Source organism: Pseudophryne corroboree, chromosome 5, assembly GCF_028390025.1.
Source record: "Pseudophryne corroboree isolate aPseCor3 chromosome 5, aPseCor3.hap2, whole genome shotgun sequence".
Taxonomy (NCBI): Eukaryota; Metazoa; Chordata; class Amphibia; order Anura; family Myobatrachidae; genus Pseudophryne; species Pseudophryne corroboree.
In genome coordinates this window covers 560038603-560055249 of record NC_086448.1, presented here as the reverse complement: position 1 = coordinate 560055249, position 16647 = coordinate 560038603, and the positions used below count along the sequence as shown (strand labels likewise).

The 16647-nt window shown below is 46.4% G+C and overlaps 2 protein-coding genes across 5 annotated transcripts in view; one reads left to right on the top strand and one right to left on the bottom strand.

Annotated features, from left to right (window-relative positions):
• The window catches only part of MRS2 (magnesium transporter MRS2), a 287514-nt gene that overhangs the window by 99204 nt on the left and 171663 nt on the right, over nt 1-16647 (bottom strand). The gene's annotated exons all lie outside the window — the stretch shown is intronic.
• The window catches only part of GPLD1 (glycosylphosphatidylinositol specific phospholipase D1), a 164091-nt gene that overhangs the window by 40270 nt on the left and 107174 nt on the right, over nt 1-16647 (top strand). For all 4 annotated transcript variants that reach the window (XM_063923254.1, XM_063923253.1, XM_063923252.1 and 1 more), the window contains 3 exons: nt 7835-7932; nt 8088-8198; nt 9217-9265. In XM_063923254.1, coding sequence (XP_063779324.1) covers nt 7835-7932; nt 8088-8198; nt 9217-9265 — 258 coding nt within the window. The remainder of the gene's footprint in view (nt 1-7834; nt 7933-8087; nt 8199-9216; nt 9266-16647) is intronic.

Here is a 16647-nt window from a genome sequence, read left to right as displayed (position 1 = left end):
CTTGTTTTTCTTTACGCTGAAGATAGTTCTTAATGTGTTTGGGGTCGTTCAGCTGCAGAATACATTTTGGTCTGATCTCAACATCATCGAGTCTGTCTGGGATTACATGAAGAGACAGAAGGAGTTGAGCAAGCTTACATCCACAGAATATGTGTGGTTAGTTCTCCAAGGTGTTTGGAACAATTTCCCTGCTGAGTTTCTTTAAACTCATCACAAATTGCTATCAGTTTTAACCACCATATTCAATGCCCAGTGATTTGGAGTAAAAATAAGAATTTACTTACCGATAATTCTATTTCTCGGAGTCCGTAGTGGATGCTGGGGTTCCTGAAAGGACCATGGGGAATAGCAGCTCCGCAGGAGACAGGGCACAAAAGTAAAGCTTTCCGATCAGGTGGTGTGCACTGGCTCCTCCCCCTATGACCCTCCTCCAAGCCAGTTAGGTACTGTGCCCGGACGAGCGTACACAATAAGGGAGGAATTTTGAATCCCGGGTAAGACTCATACCAGCCACACCAATCACACCGTACAACTTGTGATCAAAACCAGTTAACAGTATGATAACATAGGAGCCTCTGAAAGATGGCTTCTTAACAATAACCCGAATTAGTTAACAATAACTATGTACAATTATTGCAGATAATCCGCACTTGGGATGGGCGCCCAGCATCCACTACGGACTCCGAGAAATAGAATTATCGGTAAGTAAATTCTTATTTTCTCTATCGTCCTAGTGGATGCTGGGGTTCCTGAAAGGACCATGGGGATTATACCAAAGCTCCCAAACGGGCGGGAGAGTGCGGATGACTCTGCAGCACCGAATGAGAGAACTCCAGGTCCTCCTTAGCCAGAGTATCAAATTTGTAAAATTTTACAAACGTGTTCTCCCCTGACCACGTAGCTGCTCGGCAAAGTTGTAATGCCGAGACCCCTCGGGCAGCCGCCCAAGATGAGCCCACCTTCCTTGTGGAGTGGGCCTTTACAGATTTAGGCTGTGGCAGGCCTGCCACAGAATGTGCAAGTTGGATTGTGCTACAGATCCAACGAGCAATCGTCTGCTTAGACGCAGGAGCACCCATCTTGTTGGGTGCATACAATATAAACAACGAGTCAGATTTTCTGACTCCAGCTGTCCTTGCAATATATATTTTTAATGCTCTGACAACGTCCAGTAACTTGGAGTCCTCCAAGTCACTTGTAGCCGCAGGCACTACAATAGGCTGGTTCAGATGAAATGCTGACACCACCTTAGGGAGAAAATGCGGACGAGTCCGCAGTTCTGCCCTGTCCGAATGGAAAATCAGATATGGGCTTTTGTAAGATAAAGCTGCCAGTTCTGACACTCTCCTGGCCGAAGCCAGGGCTAGTAACATGGTCACTTTCCATGTGAGATATTTTAAATCCACCTTTTTTAGTGGTTCAAACCAATGAGATTTTAGAAATTCCAAAACCACATTGAGATCCCACGGTGCCACTGGAGGCACCACAGGAGGCTGTATATGCAGCACTCCCTTAACAAAAGTCTGGACTTCAGGAACTGAAGCCAATTCTTTTTGAAAGAAAATCGACAGGGCCGAAATTTGAACCTTAATAGATCCCAATTTGAGACCCATAGACAATCCTGATTGCAGGAAATGTAGGAATCGACCCAGTTGAAATTCCTCCGTCGGAGCACTCCGATCCTCGCACCACGCAACATATCTTCGCCAAATGCGGTGATAGTGTTGCACGGTTACTTCCTTCCTTGCTTTAATCAAAGTAGGAATGACTTCTTCCGGCATGCCTTTTTCCTTTAGGATCCGGCGTTCAACCGCCATGCCGTCAAACGCAGCCGCGGTAAGTCTTGAAACAGACAGGGACCCTGCTGAAGCAAGTCCCTCCTTAGAGGTAGAGGCCACGGATCTTCCGTGATCATCTCTTGAAGTTCCGGGTACCAAGTCCTTCTTGGCCAATCCGGAACCACTAGTATCGTTCTTACGCCTCTTTGCCGTATAATTCTCAATACTTTTGGTATGAGAGGCAGAGGAGGAAACACATACACCGACTGGTACACCCAAGGCGTTACCAGCGCGTCCACAGCTATTGCCTGCGGATCTCTTGACCTGGCGCAATACCTGTCCAGTTTTTTGTTGAGGCGAGACGCCATCATGTCCACCATTGGTCTTTCCCAACGGGTTACCAGCATGTGGAAGACTTCCGGATGAAGTCCCCACTCTCCCGGGTGAAGGTCGTGTCTGCTGAGGAAGTCTGCTTCCCAGTTGTCCACTCCCGGGATGAACACTGCTGACAGTGCTATCACATGATTCTCTGCCCAGCGAAGAATCCTTGCAGCTTCTGCCATTGCACTCCTGCTTCTTGTGCCGCCCTGTCTGTTCACATGGGCGACTGCCGTGATGTTGTCCGACTGGATCAACACCGGTTTTCCTTGAAGCAGAGGTTCTGCCTGGCTTAGAGCATTGTAGATTGCTCTTAGTTCCAGAATGTTTATGTGAAGAGACGTTTCCAGGCTCGTCCACACTCCCTGGAAGTTTCTTCCTTGTGTGACTGCTCCCCAGCCTCTCAGGCTGGCGTCCGTGGTCACCAGGATCCAATCCTGTATGCCGAATCTGCGGCCCTCCAATAGATGAGCACTCTGCAACCACCACAGAAGAGATACCCTTGTCCTTGGAGACAGGGTTATCCGCTGGTGCATCTGAAGATGCGACCCTGACCATTTGTCTAACAGATCCCTCTGGAAAATTCGTGCATGGAATCTGCCGAATGGAATTGCTTCGTAAGAAGCCACCATTTTTCCCAGGACTCTTGTGCATTGATGTACAGACACCTTTCCTGGTTTTAGGAGGTTCCTGACAAGCTCGGAGAACTCCTTGGCTTTTTCCTCCGGGAGAAAAACCTTTTTCTGAACCGTGTCCAGAATCATCCCTAGGAACAGCAGACGAGTTGTCGGCATTAACTGGGATTTTGGAATATTCAGAATCCAGCCGTGTTGTTTTAGCACTTCTTGAGACAGTGCTAATCCCCTCTCTAGCTGTTCTCTGGACCTTGCCCTTATTAGGAGATCGTCCAAGTATGGGATAATTAATACGCCTTTTCTTCGAAGAAGAATCATCATCTCGGCCATTACCTTTGTAAAGACCCGAGGTGCCGTGGACAATCCGAACGGCAGCGTCTGAAACTGATAGTGACAGTTTTGTACAACGAACCTGAGGTACCCCTGGTGTGAGGGGTAAATTGGAACGTGGAGGTACGCATCCTTGATGTCCCAGGACACCATAAAGTCCCCTTCTTCCAGGTTCGCTATCACTGCTCTGAGTGACTCCATTTTGAACTTGAACTTCTTTATGTACAGGTTCAAGGACTTCAGATTTAGAATAGGTCTTACCGAGCCGTCCGGCTTCGGTACCACAAATAGAGTGGAATAATACCCCTTTCCCTGTTGTAGAAGAGGTACCTTGACTATCACCTGCTGAGAGTACAGCTTGTGAATGGCTTCCAAAACCGTCTCCCTTTCGGAGGGGGACGTTGGTAAAGCAGACTTCAGGAAACGGCGAGGCGGATCTGTCTCTAGTTCCAACCTGTACCCCTGAGATATTATCTGCAGGATCCAGGGATCTACCTGCGAGTGAGCCCACTGCGCGCTGAAATGCTTGAGACGACCGCCCACCGCCCCCGAGTCCGCTTGAGAAGCCCCAGCGTCATGCTGAGGCTTTTGTAGAAGCGGGGGAGGGCTTCTGTTCCTGGGAAGGAGCTGCCTGTTGGTGTCTCTTCCCCCTTCCTCTGCCTCGTGGCAGATATGAATATCCCTTTGCTCTCTTGTTTTTAAAGGAACGAAAGGACTGCGGTTGAAAAGTCGGTGTCTTTTTCTGTTGGGGAGTAGCTTGAGGTAAAAAGGTGGATTTCCCGGCTGTAGCCGTGGCCACCAAATCTGATAGACCGACTCCAAATAACTCCTCCCCTTTATACGGCAAAACTTCCATATGCCGTTTTGAGTCCGCATCGCCTGACCACTGTCGCGTCCATAAACTTCTTCTGGCCGAAATGGACATAGCACTTACCCGTGATGCCAGTGTGCAGATATCCCTCTGTGCATCACGCATATAAAGAAATGCATCCTTTATTTGCTCTAAAGACAGTAAAACATTGTCCCTATCCAGGGTATCAATATTTTCAATCAGGGACTCTGACCAAACTACTCCAGCACTGCACATCCAGGCTGACGCTATAGCTGGTCGTAGTATAACACCTGTATGTGTGTATATACTTTTTTGGATATTTTCCATCCTCCTATCTGTTGGATCTTTAAGTGCGGCCGTCTCAGGAGAGGGTAACGCCACTTGTTTAGATAAGCGTGTGAGCGCCTTATCCACCCTAGGAGGTGTTTCCCAGCGCGCCCTAACCTCTGACGGGAAAGGGTATAAAGCTAATAACTTCTTTGAAATTAGCATCTTTTTATCGGGGGCAACCCACGCTTCATCACATACATCATTTAGTTCTTCTGATTCAGGAAAAACTATAGGTAGTTTTTTCACACCCCACATAATACCCTGTTTAGTGGTACCAGTAGTATCAGCTAAATGTAACGCCTCCTTCATTGCCAAAATCATATAACGTGTGGCCCTACTGGAAAATACGGTTGATTCGTCACCGTCGCCACTGGAATCAGTGCCTGTGTCTGGGTCTGTGTCGACCGACTGAGGCAAAGGGCGTTTTACAGCCCCTGACGGTGTTTGAGGCGCCTGGACAGGCACTAACTGATTGTCCGGCCGTCTCATGTCGACAAACGACTGCTTTAGCGTGTTGACACTATCCCGTAATTCCATAAATAAAGGCATCCATTCTGGTGTCGACCCCCTAGGAGGTGACATCCCCATATTTGGCAATTGCTCCGCCTCCACACCAATATCGTCCTCATACATGTCGACACACACGTACCGACACACAGCAGACACACAGGGAATGCTCTTAACGAAGACAGGACCCCACTAGCCCTTTGGGGAGACAGAGGGAGAGTTTGCCAGCACACACCAAAAGCGCTATATATGACAGGGATAGCCTTATAATAAGTGCTCCCTGTATAGCTGCTTTTATAATATAATTTTTGCCACTATTTTGCCCCCCCTCTCTTGTTTTACCCTGTTTCTGTAGTGCAGTGCAGGGGAGAGACCTGGGAGCCGTCCTGACCAGCGGAGCTGTGTAAGGAAAATGGCGCTGTGTGCTGAGGAGATAGGCCCCGCCCCTTTTCCGGCGGGCTCGTCTCCCGCTCTTTAGTGTATTCTGGCAGGGGTTAAATATCTCCATATAGCCCCGGAGGCTATATGTGAGGTATTTTTTAGCCAAATAGGTTTTCATTTGCCTCCCAGGGCGCTCCCCTCCCAGCGCCCTGCACCCTCAGTGACTGCCGTGTGAAGTGTGCTGAGAGGAAAATGGCGCACAGCTGCAGTGCTGTGCGCTACCTTTAGAAGACTGAGGAGTCTTCTGCCGCCGATTCTGGACCTCTTCATGTTTCAGCATCTGCAAGGGGGCCGGCGGCGAGGCTCCGGTGACCATCCAGGCTGTACCTGTGATCGTCCCTCTGGAGCTGATGTCCAGTAGCCAAGAAGCCAATCCATCCTGCACGCAGGTGAGTTCACTTCTTCTCCCCTAAGTCCCTCGTTGCAGTGATCCTGTTGCCAGCAGGACTCACTGTAAAATAAAAAACCTAAGCTAAACTTTCTCTAAGCAGCTCTTTAGGAGAGCCACCTAGATTGCACCCTTCTCGGCCGGGCACAAAAATCTAACTGGCTTGGAGGAGGGTCATAGGGGGAGGAGCCAGTGCACACCACCTGATCGGAAAGCTTTACTTTTGTGCCCTGTCTCCTGCGGAGCCGCTATTCCCCATGGTCCTTTCAGGAACCCCAGCATCCACTAGGACGATAGAGAAATGCAATTTATTAATGAATTGCAGGGTATTTGAGAGACCAACTGTCTGATAATTTGAACCAAAAACTGCCTGAAAATGGCATCATACTCCATTACATTTCCTCTCTGGAAGTCCATTACCAAGTTCTTAAGCCTTAAAGATTATATTATTTGTTAAAGAGTTGGAGTTTGATAATAGTTAAACAAATATATGAATTACTGTTTTATAACTAAATGACCCAACCACTCCTGAATGCAGTTTCCAGTTTACCACATTTGTTCTTAATACTACAATATCAATTTTATAACATAGGGGGTCTACGAACTAATGTGAAAAGGCTTACAAAATAGAGGGAAAAAAACCTGTGAAAATCCCTGTACATATCACTTCTCAATATGTACTAACGGATTTTCACAGCTTTTTCAATGCTGCTCCATAAACGAGACCCATTTTTTGGAAACGCTGGCCAGCGCTACCCCTTCCCAACTGCCAAAGAGCCACAGCCTGTCAAGCAAGCTGCAGCTAGCAGGCACTGCATGCATAATCGCAGGACTCATTCTGCACTTGCACAAGATGGGTCTTGTACATGTGCAGATCGCCTACCATCGAATTAGTACGTAAACAAACGGGTATACTGTATGTACTAAACCGAATATGGTCCTATGTGCATTGATATTCCAATGAAGGTGTAACTCAAAGTAGTAATTGCATCTGGAACACAAAACCAAGATGGCAGACCTGCATCCCTGTGCTAAATGATAATGTCTTGTATTGATATTATAATTGCTTGATTTTCAATAGTTGCTCACATATTATGGTATACATAATTTGTCTCCCTAATTGTACATCCCTGCAGAATATATTGGTTCCATGTAAAAAACAAAGGAGTTTACTAATAACAACATTATTTGGTGTTTTCACCAGTCAGTTTCAGTGTGTAATTATTTGCAGACCTTCAAGGCTTTGGGTTATTCAAGGGAGGTCTTCATTCCTGCTCGTCTGGGACTTTGGAGGACTGGTACTGCGTTGCATAGAGTTTAGGAGTGTAATGGTACATGTACTGAGATCGGAGAGCATGATAGCACTGGTAGAGCTGATGACAGGGCCGGAACAGGTGTTGAAGGCTGGAACTGGTGTTGCTGGTTACCGGGCTAAAAACCAGTATTGTGGGCAACCGGGCTAGAACCAGTATCGCTGGTAACTTGACTAGAACCGGTATCGTGGGCAACCGGGCTGGAACTAGTATTGTGGGCATCCGAGCTGGAACTGGTATTGCTAGTAGCTGGGCTGGAACTGGTATTGCAGAGCACTGAGGAATAGGACCAGAGATTCTAACCGCTTGTAGTCAGAAACCTAGGGATGTGGCTGAAGAAGCAACATTGTTCAGGCAACTTGCAGCCAAACCATTAGCCCCTTTTATACCTTGGGCTAGGCTGGGATTGGAGGAGGCTGTCTGCTCAGCAAAAGACCTATTCCCATTGGTAGTTCAGTGGTCAGCTGATAGCATCCAATATGGCGGCACCCAGGGACAGGAAGCCTGTGGGAAATATGCACCCTTGGAGACCCGACCAGACCGGGACCCCACCAGAAATATACTGCCCTTAGACACGGAGGACCAGCATCCCCGCCAGACTGCAGAAGCACAGTACCGTGGTGAGTACCCGTGTGCTGCAAACGGAGCTCTGACACCTCCTTGAGTGGTCCAGAGTAGATTTGTAGCTGTTCTCAATAATAGATTACCAGACACCAGACCACTGTGATTAGTACACACTCATACTAGGACAAAATAGGCCAATTCCATTTCTGAAAGCCTAAGTCTCTACATCATTCAGTTAGCAATATACAAAAGTCAGATTAAGGGAACAAAATTTACGTGAGGCAAAAGTAAGTTCAGCTGCCGACTGAACTGTTGATCTGCTTGGTGTCGTACTACAGGAAGATACCATGATGTATCAGAAGATTCACATTGGACACCCTTTTTGAAGACCAGTGTTGATTACATCAGAAGAACCTATCCACTGCCATGGAATGAGGTACAAATTTCAGAACACTGAACACTATCATATGGCAAATGTATTTCTTTACAATAAACAGAACTTTGAATGAATTGATGAACTGATGGTTATCACATATTTTAATAGTTCATTAGATCATGTTATTTCTCTGCGAATTTTTCTCTGTGATACAGGGAGCTCAGAAGCTGGCAGCTTTTGTGTTTGGTATAGCTTCCCATATGGTGGCCGATGTGAGTTGGCACAGCCTAGGCATTGACCAAGGATTCCTAAGAGCCATGGGGGAAGTGAGTATTCATTTGTTAATGTAATTACAATTTCAGTTTTATACCACTACTCTGATGATATGCAGGTACTGGCAGTGCCGGACTGGAGCATGAAGGGCCTACCGGGGGAATGAAGTGGTAGGGACTCATGCATAGGGGTGTGGCCTGCCACCACATTGGTTTACATAACCATTACAGACTGCATGGGCTGGGGCCATTGAAATATATACTGTATAGCAGTGCTTTTTTGAATCACGGCACCCTAGAGTATCAGAATTTTTTGCACGGCACCCCTAAGCCAATAGTTTCTTATTGAAAACTGTAGAAAGAAATATTACATTATGTTAATTGTCTTTATAGGTCATCCTTAGGGTAACTTATGTGGTGAGGGACAAGATTTGCTTCTGATTGTCAATATATTTTATGATTTGCAGCCATTAACACTGGTTTTGCTTTTTACATTGACCATGCAGAATTTGAATTGGTTCTGGACCGCCAACTCAAGGCACCCCTGCAAGTGTCCCGAGGCACCCCAGGGTGCCACGGCACACAGTTTGGGAACCAATGCTGTATAGTCAATATTGCTAGTGCATGCATGATAATGTAGCAGATTAATAACAGCAATGCATGATAAAAAAAATACACCATAGTCCTGTGCATTATAATGGAACATATGCATAATGCATAATTCAAGTGCACAGTCTGGAACCTCTTCCCTATAGGAGGAGGTGGGGTACCCCAGGCAGTAGGGCCTACCAGGGGTTTCCCCTGTACCCCTGTGGGCCAGTCAGACCCTGGGTACTGGTGTGATTCCGCCGTGTTAGTACGTATTTTTAAAGACGCAATAATTTAAAAGGCAAAACCAATGTTTTTTTTATAATGAAGGGTCAGTTCACAAAAGAAGGACTTAGCAACAATTAAATTATTTTTTTCTCTCATTTTTTAACTATTAAATAACTTTGTAAAAGGTAAATTACTCCCCATTACCTTGTAATACATTTACTTTTCTTAATCAAATATTCCTAATATTTTTCTCTAGATTGATTTTCATGGCTCATATTCAGAAGCTCATCAGGCTGGTGATTTTGGTGAACTTACATCTTATATACCTTTAATATATCTCTTAAAATAAACTGACCTTAAATAATGCCCATGCAATAATATGTCTATCACACATTTACTAATACTGCATTTGGGAGTATAATTTGCACTAAACCATGGTAACCAATCAGAAAAAATGGATCAGCAAAAGTATAAAAAAAATCTTTATTATTAAATTGACCTTACAAGGGATGATCCTACTGCTTGAAATGAGCGCTGGATTACCGGATAACTCCATGTTGGCCACACGCATGCGGGTTAAGCGGGTACATGACCGATTGGTGGGTATGGTGGGTATGAAGATGATCTCACACTCATACTATTGGCAGTAATCTTATAGCTGCATATACCTACAGGACGAATGATGAGCACTTTAGTTTTATACTAATATTATTCTTAATCTTATTTAATCTAGTCTTATTTTAATTGGGAATTATGTTTTTGTGAGTTATTGTCATTCTGAGGCCCAAAATGCTGCTATATAAATCCTTTTGCAAATGTCTAATTGCTTACTCCATTTTGCCTGTACAGTAAATGGTTTGTTAATAAGTAAGCTTTGATGTAATTTTATTTGCATGCATATCGCCATACAGATTGAGAACAAATGTTTGCGACAAATGGCACTATTAAGTGTCTATCACATGGCTAGTTGCATTGCGCTGTTTCCATGCTAGCGTTAAAATAGAATGTAAAGTGTTGAGTTGTGTTGCGCTACCTAGCACTTTGCGGGGTATCTGGCTTGTGCCATTGGTCTAAAAGAATGCACTACAACTAAAGTGATAATATTATATTTATATTTTGTACTCCACACATGAATGATGATGCAGGGCAGTCAGTACTTTTTATAATACAGTAATTATATTTTTCCTTGTAACACTGACTTTTTTTTCAGTATTTTCTTTTTAAAACCCCAAAAATATAGCAATATTATTTTTCCCTTAGTTATAAAGCAGACAAAACAAAGTAAAAGTCTAGAAAAGAGAGAGAATATGAAAGATAGTATTTGACAAAGCATACAAGATGCTAGTCTCAAAATATCTAGGTTTTGTACCTTAGTGTATGGATGGTACACCCAGCACACACCAAGGTTCCTTCTAGAGATGCCTTTGCAACCTATCAGTCTGTCCAGGTGTGCAAAGAGGAAAATGTATACAGGAACATTGTGCAGAATTGTAAACATCACATATAAATCCAAATTCCGACTACTTTAGAATTTTCCATATATTTTAAATAAAAGTTTTCTGGGTTTTTGTTCTAGCAAACACTGTTAGGATCAGGGGGCCCTACAGTGAAGAGCAACAAACCACCATTTCCACCGCCAATCCCATGCTACAGATATGTCACCACCATCACCAACCCTGCACTACAGTAATATGTACAAGCACCACCAGGCTCCGGTCCAGACAGCTGGACTGTCCAGAAAATAAGAATTTACTTACCGATAATTCTATTTCTCGGAGTCCGTAGTGGATGCTGGGGTTCCTGAAAGGACCATGGGGAAATAGCGGCTCCGCAGGAGACAGGGCACAAAAAAGTAAAGCTTTACGATCAGGTGGTGTGTACTGGCTCCTCCCCCTATGACCCTCCTCCAAGCCTCAGTTAGGTACTGTGCCCGGACGAGCGTACACAATAAGGAAGGATTTTGAATCCCGGGTAAGACTCATACCAGCCACACCAATCACACTGTACAACCTGTGATCTGAACCCAGTTAACAGTATGATAACAGCGGAGCCTCTGAAAAGATGGCTCACAACAAAAATAACCCGATTTTTGTAACTATGTACAAGTATTGCAGACAATCCGCACTTGGGATGGGCGCCCAGCATCCACTACGGACTCCGAGAAATAGAATTATCGGTAAGTAAATTCTTATTTTCTCTATCGTCCTAGTGGATGCTGGGGTTCCTGAAAGGACCATGGGGATAATACCAAAGCTCCCAAACGGGCGGGAGAGTGCGGATGACTCTGCAGCACCGAATGAGAGAACTCCAGGTCCTCCTTAGCCAGGGTATCAAATTTGTAGGATTTTACAAACGTGTTTGCCCCTGACTAAATAACCGCTCGGCAAAGTTGTAAAGCCGAGACCCCTCGGGCAGCCGCCCAAGATGAGCCCACCTTCCTTGTGGAATGGGCATTTACATATTTTGGCTGTGGCAGGCCTGCCACAGAATGTGCAAGCTGAATTGTATTACACATCCAACTAGCAATAGTCTGCTTAGAAGCAAGAGCACCCAGTTTGTTGGGTGCATACAGGATAACAGCAAGTCAGTTTTCCTGACTCCAGCCGTCCTGGAACATATTTTCAGGGCCCTGACAACATCTAGCAACTTGGAGTCCTCCAAGTCCCTAGTAGGTGCAAGGCACCACAATAAGCTGGTTCAGGTGAAACACTGACACCACCTTAGGGAGAGAACTGGGGACGAGTCCGCAGCTCTGCCCTGTCCGAATGGACAAACAGAAATGGGCTTTTTTGAGAAAAAACCACCAATTTGACACTCGCCTGATCCAGGCCAGGGCCAAGAGCATGGTCACTTTTCATGTGAGATGCTTCAAATCCACAGATTTGACTGGTTTTAAACCAATGTGATTTGAGGAATCCCAGAACTACGTTGAGATCCCACAGTGCCACTGGAGGCACAAAAGGGGGTTGTATATGCAATACTCCCTTGACAAACTTCTGGACTTCAGGAACTTAAGCCAATTCTTTCTGGAAGAAAATCGACAGGGCCGAAATTTGAACCTTAATGGACCCCAATTTTCGGCCCATAGACACTCCTGTTTGCAGGAAATGCAGGAAACGACCGAGTTGAAATTTCTTTGTGGGGCCATCCTGGCCTCACACCACGCAACATATTTTCGCCACATGTGGTGATAATGTTGTGCGGTCACCTCCTTTCTGGCTTTGACCAGGGTAGGAATGACCTCTTCCGGAATGCCTTTTTCCCTTAGGATCCGGCGTTCCACCGCCATGCCGACAAACGCAGCTGCGGTAAGTCTTGGAACAGACATGGTACTTGCTGAAGCAAATCCCTTCTTAGCAGCAGAGGCCATAAGACCTCTGTAAGCATCTCTTGAAGTTCCGGGTACCAAGTCCTTCTTGGCCAATCCGGAGCCATGAGTATAGTTCTTACTCCTCTACGTCTTATAATTCTCAGCACCTTAGGTATGAGAAGCAGAGGAGGGAACACATACACCGACTGGTACACCCACGGTGTTACCAGAACGTCCACAGCTATTGCCTGAGGGTCTCTTGACCTGGCGCAATACCTGTCCCGTTTTTTGTTCAGACGGGACGCCATCATGTCCACCTTTGGTATTTCCCAACGGTTTACAATCATGTGGAAAAAACTTCCCGATGAAGTTTCCACTCTCCCGGGTGGAGGTCGTGCCTGCTGAGGAAGTCTGCTTCCCAGTTTCCATTCCCGGGATGAAACACTGCTGACAGTGCTATCACATGATTTTCCGCCCAGCGAAAAGTCCTTGCAGTTTTTGCCATTGCCCTCCTGCTTCTTGTGTCGCCCTGTCTGTTTACGTGGGCGACTGCCGTGATGTTTTTCCCACTGGATCAATACCGGCTGACCTTGAAGCAGAGGTCTTGCTAAGCTTAGAGCATTATAAATTTACCCTTAGCTCCAATATATTTATGTGGAGAAAAGTCTCCAGACTTGATCACACTCCCTGGAAATTTTTTCCTTGTGTGACTGCTCCCCAGCCTCTCGGGCTGGGCTCCGTGGTCACCAGCATCCAATCCTGAATGCCGAATCTGCGGCCCTCTAGAAGATGAGCACTCTATAACCACCACAGGAGAGACACCCTTGTCCTTGGATATAGGGTTATCCGCTGATGCATCTGAAGATGCGATCCGGACCATTTGTCCAGCAGATCCCACTGAAAAGTTCTTGCGTGAAATCTGCCGAATGGAATTGCTTCGTAGGAAGCCACCATTTTTACCAGGACCCTTGTGCAATGATGCACTGTTTTTAGGAGGTTCCTGACTAGCTCGGATAACTCCCTGGCTTTCTCTTCCGGGAGAAACACCTTTTTCTGGACTGTGTCCAGAATCATCCCTAGGCACAGCAGACGTGTCGTCGGGATCAGCTGCGATTTTGGAATATTTAGAATCCACCCGTGCTGTTGTAGCAGTATCCGAGATAGTGCTACTCCGACCTCCAACTGTTCCCTGGACTATGCCCTTATCAGGAGATCGTCCAAGTAAGGGATAATTAAGACGCCTTTTCTTCGAAGAAGAATCATCATTTCGGCCATTACCTTGGTAAAGACCCGGGGTGCCGTGGACAATCCAAACGGCAGCGTCTGAAACTGATAGTGACAGTTCTGCACCACGAACCTGAGGTACCCTTAGTGAGAAGGGCAAATTTGGGACATAGAGGTAAGCATCCCTGATGTCCCGGGACACTATATAGTCCCCTTCTTCCTGGTTCGTTATCACTGCTCTGAGTGACTCCATCTTGATTTGAACCTTTGTAAGTGTTCAAAAAATTTTTAGAATAAGTCTCACCTAGCCTTCTGGCTTCAGTACCACAATATAGTGTGGAATAATACCCCTTTTCTTGTAGTAGAAGAGGTAATTTAATTATCACCTGCTGGGAATACAGCTTGTGAATTTTTTCCCATACTGCCTCCTTTTCGGAGGGAGACCTTGGTAAAGCAGACTTCAGGAGCCTGCGAAGGGGAAACGTCTCGACATTCCAATCTGTACCCCTGGGATACTACTTGTAGGATCCAGGGGTCCTGTACGGTCTCAGCGCCATGCTGAGAACTTGTCAGAAGCGGTGGAACGCTTCTGTTCCTGGGAATGGGCTGCCTGCTGCAGTCTTCTTCCCTTTCCTCTATCCCTGGGCAGATATGATCTTATAGGGACGAAAGGACTGAGGCTGAAAAGACGGTGTCTTTTTCTGCAGAGATGTGACTTAGGGTAAAAACGGTGGATTTTCCAGCAGTTGCCGTGGCCACCAGGTCCGATGGACCGACCCCAAATAACTCCTCTTCCTTTATACGGCAATACACCTTTGTGCCGTTTGGAATCTGCATCACCTGACCACTGTCGTGTCCATAACATCTTCTGGCAGATATGGACATCGCATTTACTCTTGATGCCAGAGTGCAAATATCCCTCTGTGCATCTCGCATATATAGAAATGCATCCTTTAAATGCTCTATAGTCAATAAAATACTGTCCCTGTCAAGGGTATCAATATTTTTAGTCAGGGAATCCGACCAAGCCACCCCAGCTCTGCACATCCAGGCTGAGGCGATCGCTGGTCGCAGTATAACACCAGTATGTGTGTATATACTTTTTATGATATTTTTCCAGCCTCCTGTCAGCTGGTCCTTGAGGACGGCCCTATCTATAGACGGTACCGCCACTTGTTTTGATAAGCGTGTGAGCGCCTTAGCCACCCTAAGGGGTGTTTCCCAACGCGCTCTAACTTCTGGCGGGAAAGGGTATACCGCCCCTAATTTTCTATCAGGGGGAACCCACGCATCATCACACACTTTATTTAATTTATCTGATTCAGGAAAAACTACGGTAGTTTTTTCACATCCCACATAATACCCTCTTTTGTGGTACTTGTAGTATCAGACATATGTAACACCTCCTTCATTGCCTTTAACGTGTGGCCCTAATAAGGAATACGTTTGTTTATTCACCGTCGACACTGGATTCAGTGTCCCTGTCTGTGTCTGTGTCGACCGACTAAAGTAAACGGACGTTTTAAAACCCCTGACGGTGTTTTTGAGACGTCTGGACCGGTACTAATTGTTTGTCGGCCGTCTCATGTCGTCAACCGACCTTGCAGCGTGTTGACATTATCACGTAATTCCCTAAATAAGCCATCCATTCCGGTGTCGACTCCCTAGAGAGTGACATCACCATTACAGGCAATTGCTCCGCCTCCTCACCAACATCGTCCTCATACATGTCGACACACACGTACCGACACACAGCACACACACAGGGAATGCTCTGATAGAGGACAGGACCCACTAGCCCTTTGGAGAGACAGAGGGAGAGTTTGCCAGCACACACCAAAAACGCTATAATTATATAGGGACAACCTTATATAAGTGTTTTCCCTTATAGCATCTTTATTATATATTTCTAACGCCAATTTAGTGCCCCCCCTCTCTGTTTTAACCCTGTTTCTGTAGTGCAGTGCAGGGGAGAGCCTGGGAGCCTTCCCTCCAGCCTTTCTGTGAGGGAAAATGGCGCTGTGTGCTGAGGAGATAGGCCCCGCCCCTTTTTCGGCGGCCTCGTCTCCCGCTCTTAACGGATTCTGGCAGGGGTTAAATATCTCCATATAGCCTCCGGAGGCTATATGTGAGGTATTTTTAGCCAAAATAGGTTTTCATTTGCCTCCCAGGGCGCCCCCCTCCCAGCGCCCTGCACCCTCAGTGACTGCCGTGTGAAGTGTGCTGAGAGGAAAATGGCGCACAGCTGCAGTGCTGTGCGCTACCTTTAGAAGACTGAGGAGTCTTCTGCCGCCGATTCTGGACCTCTTCTTACTTCAGCATCTGCAAGGGGGCCGGCGGCAAGGCTCCGGTGACCATCCAGGCTGTACCTGTGATCGTCCCTCTGGAGCTGATGTCCAGTAGCCAAGAAGCCAATCCATCCTGCACGCAGGTGAGTTCACTTCTTCTCCCCTAAGTCCCTCGTTGCAGTGATCCTGTTGCCAGCAGGACTCACTGTAAAATAAAAAACCTAAGCTAAACTTTCCTAAGCAGCTCTTTAGGAGAGCCACCTAGATTGCACCCTTCTCGGCCGGGCACAAAAATCTAACTGAGGCTTGGAGGAGGGTCATAGGGGGAGGAGCCAGTACACACCACCTGATCGTAAAGCTTTACTTTTTTGTGCCCTGTCTCCTGCGGAGCCGCTATTTCCCCATGGTCCTTTCAGGAACCCCAGCATCCACTAGGACGATAGAGAAAAAACCCATATAGGTGGTATGGGTTACATGAGTATGTGAGTGGATGGAACACCTTGATGGCGGGCCCCTTGGGTGCAGCCTACTTAGCCTACCCTGGCTTGGATTGTACTCATCTATTGCTTAAAAAAATCATGAGTGTGATATTCACTGAGACTTAGCACCAGTAATAAGAGTACTGCTTGGAACATTCTCAGGACTCTTTGGGCAGCTCTACAGGCTGCAAGTTGCTAATCCAGGCTCCTTGCAAACCAAATGCAGGTGCTCTGTGGCAGTGACAGTGTCAGGGCCCTAGTTGTGGACCAGAGTATGATTAAAAGTAGTGATGAGCGGGTTCGGTTCCTCGGAAACCGAACCCCCCCGAACTTCACCCATTTTACACGGGTCCGAGGCATACTCGGATTCTCCCGTATGGCTCGGT